Genomic DNA, 12,713 nt, shown 5'->3' with positions numbered 1-12,713 from the left:
CGTGTCCTGCGATGGCTTTCTGTTGTTCAAGGCTGATCCACGCATAGATGGAGAGGGAAAAAGTGAGAGTTACAAATTCATGTGTGGAGAGGAGGCCCACTAGAGGAGTATTGCTTGGCTCAGTCACTACAGAGGGATCACACTGTCTGTTTTCTCCCTGTGGGTGCCATGCAGTGAGCCAAGCAGGGTTGTAGTGACACTTCCATGATGCTTGCATGGAACTTGTTTTTTTAATAAATGACACTAGTACAAAGTACTATACAAAACCACAGTTTTCATTTTAAGTTGTCAAAACAGCCAAGAAATGTGCATTGCTATTTTTTAGGAGACAGATTAGACATAAGATTACATAAATATTCTAGTTTTCCAACGACTTTTGTAAAAACAAATTAAAAATGTAGGAAATAAAAGGATTTTTTTTCAAATTTCATGCAAGACCACATTTACTGTCACCATCAGAAAATTGCTTAGTGCTATAAGCCTGGAAAGAGGTGTCACTGTCAAGACGCCTTTACTGAGAAATGAAACATTTAAAACAAGAAATGTACAAATGAACAAAGATCAGGGTGCATCGGTTTCATGAACGTATCATCTCAGAGCCCGGGTCTCACAATCATTGATTGTGTTTGGGATTAGGGTAATGAGAAACAGAAAAATTGAAAGCAAGGCTGCCAAGAAAACATTTAAGACAAAGGGCAGACCCACAAACTACTTAAATTTCTGATATTTCATTTTTTCCCCCCTTGATGCTGGAAAAACTAATAATTGGTTTTTAATTGCTGTTTTGAATGTACTTGTGCACAGCTGGTAAACAGAGGCAGAAAAACGGTCCAAGGCATATGGATTTACAGTTTAAGGACCACACATGGAAGAGGGGCATTTGGGGGAGGTTCAGAGCCATAGCATTCAAAAATAACAGTAACCCTTGCCAAGATTGCCAGTTCAATGAGACTTTCCAGAAAAATAACAAGTTTTTCTTTTAGTCTCACCGTTCGCTGTCATTCCGAAAAACATTGTCTTTGCATTTGGAGAAAGTGTAAATACGTTTAATGTTAATTTTTAATTTGGGAGAGTGTCATAATAAAACATGCTGCAATTGTGTTTAGATCAGTCTTAGAACCCCATAATACAACCTGGACATTCCATGATGCCATTCTTCACTGTGTAAAATATCTATAGAGTATACAGAATGAAAAGCCAAGTTCAAAGCTTTTTTTCTCCATCTCGCTTCTACTTATTTAAGCCATAAAAATTATAGCCCTATAGAGCATCTATTCTTTCGTTCTGGCAGATGTGTCTCTCTTTAACAATACAGAAATGAAGAGTTTAGTCATTTAGGAGGCGGGCATTGTCTTCGTTGTCTTTTGTATACCATCGCGGGTCGGGCGTGTGTTTTTCTTTTTTTTTTTTTTTTCTTCTTTTTTTTTTTCATTTTTTTTTTTTCCCTGACACTCTGAATAATGGGCCCTCCCAGAGCACTGGGCTACACCTCTGTCGGCACTCTGCCAAGGCTGCACATTAGCTTTCACTAAATATCTCCCTTGTGTATGTAAACAAGGCTTGACATGAACCTGGTGAACCTTTGTGTCCTCATACAAGCCAAAGTAATGTCACTTCCACTTTTCCCAAGGTTCACTAACACTTAGACTCAGAAATATGTCGAGAAACAATAAAGGCTTCCCCAGAGGCTTGTCATTGTCTGTGAAGTCAATTATAACACATGGAAGTCCTCTGGCACTTTAGCAAATATATAATACATTTTTGTAGTGCAGCTGATGTACGACGCCTCCTAGTTTACTGTAAATGTCCATTTAGGAGGAGCTCACTACACTGATTGCTATTGAAATTACAGCTTGTGAACTTGTCAACTAGTCAATGAATATGTTCATTTAGCTTCATTCTCATTATAGAACATCAAATGCTGCTACTAGACATCTCTGAGATTTAGTAGTGATTAGGTTGAAGGAGGTGAAAACAAAAGATGTTCATGGCTTGGCTTATCAACTCTAAAAAAATTAATTACACATAACTTTATTATGATAAAATATTCTTCAAATTCATATACATCATTAAAAATCTATGGCTTTTTCAATCATGCATAAAGCAGGATAGATCAAAATGCTTGATTCCTACACTACAGGTCTAATCCAATCGTCTTTTCCAAAATAGTGGCCTAAAAATAATAATGGTAGGTTATATTTATTTTGAGACTGCTGTATCTGTAACGCAGCTAATAAACACCTATTCTGCTTTTCCTTTGCTTAGATTAGACATAGCTGTGATTAAATCCTAGATGAAATTAATTAAACTAAAAGTTGGGAATCAGTTTTAAAATTAATAATCACTGTTTAAAAAGAAATAATTGTTATCAAAGGTGTCATTTGTTGGAAGGTGTAAATAAACAAGAAAAATATATTTCCCCCAGAACATTAAAGGGACCTACTTAAAAAAATAAATAAAAAATACTGTAAACAATGATAATGAAGTTAAAAACAAATTAACATCCAGATTGTCTTGTATTTGAACTTGTGTAACTTACTTTTTCTTTTCATTAGACTTTTTAATAATTTTGCCCATTTTTGCTGAATACAAGATTCAGCCGCTTCATAGTCCATGGTCGCTTTTGCCTCATTCTCCTTCTCCGGTTGTGCATTTGGAATTAGATTTGCACTGCAGACAGGCAATTCAAGCACACACATTCTGTGTCTATGATGCCATGCAGTTCTAGACCATACCAGAATGGGGTCTTTCATTGTCTTGCTGAAATAACCATGGACTTTCCAGGGAAAAAACGACACATTCATTGTTTCACCTGTCCCTAAATCCCTAATATATGTCTCTGGTGTCTTTATATTTAAAAGGCACTTTTAAATATACGTTTGTCACCCATGCTTTGGGCAATGATGTATCACTATTCAATGAGAGATTATGACTTTTGCACCTTTTGCTGATAACAGCCTGGATGGTCACATTCATCATTGGCACAGAGAACAAAATGTTCACACCCCCATCCCCACCCAAAGGAAAAATTCTTTGCATTCTTGCACTTTTTTTTAAAACTATTTAACGGTTTTCTCCTGAAGTTTGTCAAAAGTGGAGAGCCAAGCATCAAGCCTTTCTTGGATGTTCCTTTTATACACAGTTATGATATCCTCAAACATTTTGTAAACATTTCTCTCGTATTTTGCTTTTTTTCCAAATGTGTGGCAAGTATCATATACTGGTTTCTGTTTAGAAAATGCAGTCAATTTACAAAAAATGTGTATGTAATACATCAGTACCTTGACTTACGAATTTATTTTGTTCTGTGAAGAGCTCATAACTCAATTTGGTTGTATATCAAATTAAATTGCCCCATTAAAATGAATTGAAATGCTATTAATCCATTCCAGCTCTCCAAAAACCACACCAGTTTTTTGTATGATGGTGTGACGTGACAGATCTGGGCAATTTATGTTCTCCTTGAACATCACCTCAGTTGTCTCGTGGTGTTGCATTAACAGACAACAATAAATACATGCATTTACAATCTAGTTTAATTTAGGATAATGTTTCTCATGTTTTCGCTCATTCAAACCTGGGACCAAACATCAGTTCTGATCACTGAGCAGTGCCGTGCTCATCTTTAGTATTAAGCACTCTCCTGTTGAGAGAAAAAGGTTTTCCAGGGGAATGACGTAAGTTGTTAATCGTAAGATGAAGCGATCTGAGCCATGGTCCAAAATCCAGGAAACTCATTAATTAAAACACAGCTCAAATTCTTGGAGCCAGCTTGTGGGAGTCTTTTTGGTAATACCCAGCTTCTTTCTGCCATGTTTCTTTTGATTGGCTGGGATGTTTCTTTGCTCCAGGGCAGGTTTAAAGGCTTACACTACAGAACTGATCTGAGTGTGAACATGAAGCCTGGCTGGTTGAAGGTGAGGCTGTTGTTTATCCCACGTCCAGTTTCCTCTGAGCTCTGGAAATGAAGTTAAGCGAAACAAGCACTGCAAGGCAAAACAAGCACAGTGAGTGTAAACCATGCTGTCATAAAGAAAGCAATTTCTTTGAATTTTACAGTGGTTGCATAACGTTTTCCGCAAAAAGCTATGTTTTACCTCAAAGTGAGGGCAAGGATAAAAATTAGAAGGAAAACATTTTTTGATTGATTATAAGTGGTTCCTCTTTGTTGGAATGACTGCCTCGGACTTGGAATGCCTGCTTTTTTTTTTTTTTTTTGCAGTACTGTACCCTAAATGGTTCAGTAAGCAGTTCTTAATAAGCAGTGGTTCTATAAGGAACTGTGAACGCTTAAAGAACATTTTGAATGCATATATGGGTCTTTGCCTGGTTTAATAGGTTTTTCATTCTGGCACAAATAATTCTTTTAAGATTCTTTTTTAAATGGTTCTATATAGAACCAAAGGAGCCACTACTCTTACCGTATAAGCTATTTGCAAACATTGTTCTACATTATTCTGAAAAAGGGTTATTTCAATTGCAAAGGTAGTGAATATTATTTGGTGTTAAATAAAATAATTTTTAAAAAGTTCTTTAAAACTGCATTTCATAATAGGTTTCTTCATAGAGAAGAATCATTTAACCTGGCAGAGCAGCGTTTATGTATTGAGATGTTTTACAAAGAATCCCTGCCTTAAATAACCCCTGTGGAACCATTTTCTATGGTATAGAACCATTGGGAGGGCAGCCGTTTGTTTGCTCTGCAGTGTTGGGCCAGCAGAGGTGCTTTTTGTCCACTCTGTGTGGGTTTTGCTCACCCTCCAAGTGGTTGACCTGCACCAAGCACACTCTCTCCCTCTCCTTCATCATTGTGTGATGATTTCAGTACAGAAAGTTTCTGTATAGTTCTAGAAAACACTGGCATGAAAGTGTCAGAATGGCCAGAAATTAGACAGATGTGTCATCCATCAGGTGCAGGCCCGCTCCAGCCACTGCGGTGAGACTCATTGACACTTTTTGAGGAGAGTGCGCAAGGCCCCAACCGTAGCAGTAATCGCTTAAATTAAGTGCAAACAGAGGGATTAATATCATATAGGCTGACGTCCAAATTAACATCCATTGTGTTATATAAGGAACATACTTTAATGTTCAAAGGCTGGGAATCTTTGCTCAAATGCCACTCAAACTAGAAGCTTGTAACAGCACAAATATTACAGAACACGAGAGCACAGGGAGTCTTTTGCTTCCTCCGCTGCATTTATAAATGGCAGGTTCAGAGCTAATACATGCATGTGTTGTGTAGTTACAAATGGCTTGTGTTAAATATTCATATTGAAAATAGCACAGCGGCGAAGCAGACAGGCCCCACAAGCCGCAGCTTTAGAGTAGCTGTGATTCAGAGCATCTGGCTGCCTGCGCAGAAGATCTGCTTTGTGGAAAGAATTATCAAGGGCTAGATAGTAATATACAGAGTGTCTAGATTTTTCCATGTTTTCTTTGGTTTTGGAGAAATGACAACTGTGTCGTGTAAGATTTCTGCCTTTTCGGGTCATGTATTAGGTTGTATTAAACCACAGTTATTGCTGGCGATTAAAGCATGGTGTAATTTGATGTTAATGATTTTTCATTTGTAGCTCACTGAATCAAGCAGAGAAGTTTCATCAGGGGTGCAGATTCTAAACTTTCAATCCAACTTTCAAACATTTGTTTTTTAAAGCACTATAAAGCAGAAGTCTGTACTTTTAAAGAGTTAATACATTTAAATGAATTGGCTTCTATCTCTTCTATCTTGCTCACTCAGTCACTCACTCACACAGTCACTCGCTTACGTATATAAATACTCGTTAGGAACTGCACATACATGCCACATTATAGAACTGCTTTTCTAGAGGGTGTTGTTCATTTTAATAATTTAAAGATTAAATTAGGTTTTCATTTTAAACATGATATTTATTCATTCACTATCTGTAACCACTTATCCAGTTCAGCATTGCGGTGGGTCCAGAGCCTACCTGGAATAATTGGTCGCAAGGCGGGAACACACCCTGGAGGGGGCGCCAGTCCTTCACAGGGCAACACAGACGCACACACACATTCACTCACACACTCACACCTACGGACACTTTTGAGTCGCCAATCCACCTACAAACGTGTGTTTTTGGGCTGTGGGAGGAAACCCACGCGGACACAGGGAGAACACACCAACTCCTCACAGACAGTCACCCGGAGTGGTAATTGAACCCACAACCTCCAGGTTCCTGGAGCTGTGTGATTGCAACACTACCTGCTGCGCCACCGTGCTGCCCCTGACATTTATACACTTTCTAATTATTCATTTCACTCAAGAACATACTCATTTTGCAGACTGCAAACAACAAATTCACTCCCTCTACATTAGTCTAGTCGTCACCAGTATTGACACTGTACCAGGAGCTTCTTATATTTCTTCTTCTCTTAAAGAAGGTATTTTGAACATGCCATGATAAAGTACATCAGAGATGCTTTTATGTCACCACACAGTGTGAAAGAGCAGCGTGTTTTCCAAAAGCTCCATTGCAGGAAATAAATAATTTGCTAGTGTGAGAAAAACATTTAGTTGCCGGTCCATAATGAAAGAACTCTTATCACTCTTCTCTCTCTGTCTCTCTCTCTCTCTCTCTCTCTCTCTCTCTCTTTCTCTCTCTCTCTCGTGTTGTCTCTCTTGCTACACTTTACTTCAAAGTCTGCTGAGAGCGGGTTAGATCGCAATGTGCAAACCACCTGTACAAAAACACGCTGCTCCACTCAGAGATAAAGAAAATGCCAGCAGGTTTCTTATCTGTGTCCGACTAAACAGACTTTTATAAATTTTAACTGGCTACGGATTAGGCTCTATTGATAGGTGGGAGATTGCCCTCATGTGTTTTCAATCCTTGGAGGAGGCTGAGGAGGCTGCGTAGGCAGCCAGACAACGTCTATTGGCATGCTACTAAGATAGAATGGAGATTCATTGCCCTGACAGCAGTGATAGAACTCACTCAATAATTTTTATTGATGTTTTGCTGTTAAGATTCTTTTTTTTTCTTCTAGTTCCTATGATGATTAAGATTTGGCTTTTAGTCAGGCTGTGTAGTAAGTATTGAAAGCAGCCAGGGTAAGAAATACTGCTGTAAATATAATAGCGTGACAAAAATTAATAATGGAAAATCTACATTTTTCAGTTCAGTATTCTTTTAAATGTATTTATTTATTTATATCAGACCAATTTTACTACACATGCATATCTATGGTCTTATGAATGAGCTTAAAAGATTCTGATTGCTGCTTTAGTGGTTAGAGGGCAGCAATGAGTAATGCATGTTTGTTTATTTGCTTCAGCACATGCTCTGTCATCTGTAGAGCCTCTTTCAATCATGAACTTCAGAGAATTTCTAGAGAAATTCTGGAGCATTTGGTCTGGAGAAGTCCTGAAGTGGTCCTTTCACACACACAGCATGCATCGGGAGATTTTCCGTGTCAGATGAGGTCTCGCAGCGGGAAATATTCTGCTTGCTTTGGCTTGTGGTGGCACCTGTGGAGCACATGCCGGAAATATTCTTGAACTTTTGTGGCTCCATCCTCACCTGACCTGACTCTCTTTATGAGCCTTTACTAGGAGCCTAGCGGAATAATGTCCGGCTAATGTGCAGGACGAATATTGCGGGTGTTTGCATTCACACATACAGCACCTCCAGGTAAACTCTTGAACATTTCTGGGTTACCATGCATATGTGGAAGTGGGGTGTATGTGTCAAAAGATAAGAACCTGTAGCTAACAGGCCAAGTTTATTAAGGCCTGTATTTTAATAATTATTGTTATTATTATGAAGGAAAACATTATATTTACAAAAGGCAAAAATCCACAAATGTCAAAAATATTTATGTTAGCGAATCATTAGCTAAAACGTCATGGGTGTGATGAACCTATTGCTAGCTAACCACTTGTGGCTGGACTGGACATTCTCCTTTAAACACTGTTTGCTGTGTGTGGCCAGATGATATCATTGCCTGTAGCTCATATTCCAGTGCAAATCACTGAAACTCAATGTTAGTCATAATCAAAACACAAAAGTGACACTGACAGATTACTGTATTTCCAGTCTGTATAGTGGTAAATGTGGTAGTGATATTTGTCTCATGTTCTAAGCTACGTAAGGTTGTGCATTTCTAAGCTCCTGAGTTCCTCTTGTGTAATTTAAATGTAAGAGGTTATTGTACTTGTTAATATAATTTTACTTTGAATGCTGTACTTCCAATTTTCTAATTTGAACTGGATAAACATTAATGTGGAGGGTCATAGTTCTTGCTGAGCATAGATTGCAGTACATGATGATCTATTTACAGCAAAAGATTACAGTTTCTCCAACAACCAGCGGAACCACAACTGTGAAACCTAGCTGCTTGACACTGATGCTTAAATTGATACTTACTTCTTTCAACGGGCAAGATATACTTTCTTCTTGATGTAAGTCAAGCCAGCAGTCTACCTCAGGAATCACTGCGGCTTATTAAGTATAGCTGCATGACCCTTTTGGAGTTACTTCTGCCTGATCACAACAAACATGTCTTAGAAAAACATTACTGCATGACCACACAGCAGGTTCAGGTCCTCCGGCTCCATGGCTTCTGGGCTGGATGAGATTTTGCTTGTATCCTTTTAACAGAGTATTCTTTGCTCTCTGCTGTTCTCACGCCACTGAGACATGCTGACCCACATATCTGACTGTTTTAGAAATCTGCTACCGGACAAAAGCCAGCAGGGATAAGGCTTCGTGTTGTGGCTTCTTGCACTGAATCTACCTGCTGCAGCTGGTTTCGTTTTTCATTCTGCTTTATGAGTTATCCTGAGGGTAAAAGAGGCAGACTACGTTCATATGAACCCCAATGTGAAAGGTCAAAACTTGCTACTTTCACTGTCATTCCACCTTTTATGAAATGAAAAGAGCAGCACTTGAGAAACAAAAGCTACAAATATGAGAAAATATAAGATATAGAACCTAAATAAATGATGCCCGTGTTTAAAATATTAAGTTCTACTCTCAGTAATTGGAACAGACTGGAATTGGAAGGGACTGGATATATAATACTGCTTAAAAAACATATGTTGCATACATATTAATATTAAGATGACGAACATGAATGTGCATGACACTACAAATCTGATGACTCAATCAGTCATAGACGTTGGCAAATGTATCGATATATGGCCCACACGAATGTGCTCTGGATTTGAGAGGCATATCTGTGGATTGGACGGCTTTGGAGAGGCCTAACTGAGCCCTGCCGAAAATGTTCTCATTAACCCGACTCCTGCAGGCAGCTGCAGTGAGGTGTGGGAGGAGGTCAGCTTCTTAGAAGACGTGCAGGAATCGGGGAGGGGAATTGAGGGACTAATGAGACACGGAGCTGGCAGTATTGTCCTCGCACAAAGCGCCCCACACCCTCCCCTGCCTCTGCATTTGATCCTGCCTTCTTCAGGCCTCCACGTTCACTCTCCCTTTCGGTCTCTCTGTTCTTGGAAATTCATTGTGGGGGAGAAGATCAATGGGGGAAAGGAGGAAGAGCAGGGAGGTACGGGGAGGCCGGGGTTATGGAAGAGGGTTAATGGGGGCAGGGAAGCCCACCCGGCAGCTCTGCTGGTGCTTTGTTATGCCAAAGTGAGTTAGGCCGAATGGCCGGGGCTTCTGCTGATCCCAGCGCAGCCTCCCTGAATATGACAGGGGCTTTACTTTGCAGAAATACAGCTGAGTCTAGTTCTTTGTGGACCTAAGGGTTGTATTACTGTCCAGTGTTGGGTTCTCAAAGCTTCTATTGTAATGTACACTTTGTACCTTTCTATAATATCATATTATTTTGTGCCTTTTTTCTTTTAGTTTAATGTATTTCAGTCAGATATTGTTGGCTAATATAGTCAACTTTTCTACATATCATCTTATATCATACATATTGCCACTGTGTTGCAAACATTATCTGAAAAACATACACCACACTTTAAATGATGGTAATAGGCTATGAATTGTCCAGAACGGCTTATGACACCACATTCTTACTTTAGATTTACAATAACGGTTATGTATATATTTTCCATCTCTTATGAAGTTAATATTTCACAGATATGTGCTGTATGCTTGTGTCATAATAGAGCCAATTCAAATTTTCTATACGTTTTTATGTAGAAATGTATGGATTTGACTAATGTTAACTGTTGAAATTTCCATGAAGTAAACAGCTTCTGAAGGAAAAAAAAAAATTTTGTTGCTCAGCTTCAAATATTTGCCCCACAACACATGTATTTTGTCATAACTGTTCTCACCTTCAACCTTTCTGACAGAAGGGAATTAAACAGGAAGTTTATACTTTAGAGTCTATTGTAACACCATCATTGTGGATGAGTAGGCCTGTTTACAGCAATTGTATAGTAATGGTTGCATGTTTTACTTTGGCTGGAGTGTCCCTTTAAATGTAACTTCATAAATTATTTGAAATGAAATGATTTAGAAGGCCACAAAACTGAATGACCTGTCAAACGGTGGATGTACATTGCAGGGATGTAGAGCCTGGGGAGACATACACCTACCATGTGCTGACTGTGTCCAAGAGAGCAGAGAGTGAGCCATCTCCTCCGCTCATACATCAGCTGGGCTCACCCTACTGTGGAGACGGACTTGTCCAAAAGTAAGAAATATTACTCCCATGACAAGAAATTTTTATTTATTTATTTTTTGTCTTTCAGGAAAACATGTTTTCTGTTGGTGAAATCTTTAATACTGATGAGCAAAATGTATGGTAGGCTATATTCATATGTTCATTCTTCTCTCAAGACATTGACTAAGTGTTCCATTTGTTGTGTGTCATTCAGGTATCTAGGAGAGCAGTGTGATGACAAGAACTTTGCCAATGGAGATGGTTGTTCCAACCAGTGCAAAAAAGAGCCTTTGTTTAACTGTGTTGGTATGTTTCACAGTGTAAACCACTAGGTCTGGGACAATAAGCAGTATATATTTTTAGATTTAATTAATATATTACCTCAGTAATTATTTGTCTATTTCTCAGTTTTCACTTTTTAAGTGTCGTCACTCACTTTGAGTTTTCTCTCTTCTCACGAGACACAATAACTTCAAAAACCATCAATGCACCAGAAAGTATCAAAGTCCTATTGTGCTGTCCAATGGATGCTTAGTCAGCCTGTTTTTTTGTAGAATTGTAATGCTAATGTCGCAACTTAATTGCTGAACGTTAGTGATTGGGCCCTCTAAATGACATGATGTGAAATCTCTTCACAAAGACCACTCAGACCAGAGTGCCAGCTACTGTCATTCTACAAAGACTTCCGACTAATCCCATTGCACTGTGCTTAATGCAATTGAATTAATGGGAATTCTAATGAATTCTAAGGCATAGGTTTTTGTATGTCTTTTTACTACTTGCTTTGTTAGTGTTTTCATTCATCTATTTAGACTGGAACATGTGAATGGGACCAAGTGGTAGAAGTGGGCTGAAAATAGAGCACAGACAGAAAGGGACTAGCTAAAGAATACCTTTGAAGTTTCCCCTTGAATGTATATTCAGCTTCCTGAAGGGATGACCTGAGACACCTGTAGAAGTGTCTGCTCTCTGAAGTTACTCAGATGTCACAGCTTAATTAGCAACTGTCCTCAGAAGACCATTGAGTCGCTCACTTGTAAGATGATCAATGGATTTGTCTTTCACAGGTAGTGAAACTCAGCGAACACCCCATTCTTTCCCCAAGAAAATCGTATGTCAGCATTTTACATTCCTGTGCTTGTTAACCGTTGGGGCTGTTGTTTTTTTCTGATGTATCAGAACAGATGAAGCTAGCAAAAGGGAACTCACACCTCTGTAAGGTCACTGTGTGTGGAGAATGGACTAGTGTAGGCTTTCCCTAATGGCCCACATCTCTCTTCAACACATGACCCTTTGTCTATCCTGTTCTTCTGACAGAAGTGCTGAACCATGGTCTGACTGATGGCACCTTCTCTGGGGAACAGTTAGCAGAAGGTGTCTGCCACTTCAACAGGACCCAGGCCATTGTGTCCCCCCTTTTTTATCCATTTTCTTCCATATCCTGCTATTTCAGCAGCTTTCTCTGGAAAGGTCATATATCTTGATTAAATGTTAACTGCATTGAATAATTTAGAGATGATCCTTAACAGTTGGAGGTAGCTGCACTAGTATTACAAGATTCAGCAGACACCAAAAGGACTGTGCAAAAACAGTTTATGACATGACTTCATGTTTCCGCACTTTATCCACTGCTACTTTCCAAGTGGTAAAAAAATGTGGCATGAAGCTAATTCCTCAGCTTTATCGCATCTTGATGTTTTTGTATGACTCAGACTTGTGTTGAACCAGCACCAACGCAAAGCTGACAGGGAGCACAAGTATTTTTGGAGCCCAACCTCTGTCGCTTGCCACAGTACTTTCCAGGGCTGTTTTCCAATGTGTCACATGAGAGGCATTGGTAACACATTGCAAGTTTAACGAAAAAAGGGATTTTTAGCACGGGAAGGGTGGCAATGAGGCACTTTTTTGAATCCCAGTGTCCTGCACGCACCATGGCTTCCTCTGGCTGATTTACATCTGTTGCTGTGGGCCTGAAGATACTGCTTGTTTTTCCTGCCATCCTATTCACTTACATAGTGAACAGCTCTGCCAGGGAAAGGGGTGCTCACATTGATAAGTGGATATCCTGAAAACGTGTTTCCTGGCCACTGATGTAGTTCAGTGGCACTCTG

General features: G+C 39.2%; 1 protein-coding gene across 1 annotated transcript in view; it reads left to right on the top strand.

The window, feature by feature from the left end:
• LOC136676778 (pappalysin-1-like) overlaps positions 1-12,713 on the top strand; it is an 83,031-nt gene that overhangs the window by 36,061 nt on the left and 34,257 nt on the right. Inside the window, exons 8-9 of the mRNA XM_066653997.1 lie at positions 10,504-10,632; positions 10,817-10,908. Coding sequence (XP_066510094.1) covers positions 10,504-10,632; positions 10,817-10,908 — 221 coding nt within the window. The remainder of the gene's footprint in view (positions 1-10,503; positions 10,633-10,816; positions 10,909-12,713) is intronic.

Source organism: Hoplias malabaricus, chromosome X2 (genome assembly GCF_029633855.1).
Source record: "Hoplias malabaricus isolate fHopMal1 chromosome X2, fHopMal1.hap1, whole genome shotgun sequence".
In the NCBI taxonomy this organism is placed as follows: domain Eukaryota; kingdom Metazoa; phylum Chordata; class Actinopteri; order Characiformes; family Erythrinidae; genus Hoplias; species Hoplias malabaricus.
Note: the sequence above shows the minus strand (reverse complement) of the source record. Positions and strands in the feature narration are given on the sequence as shown.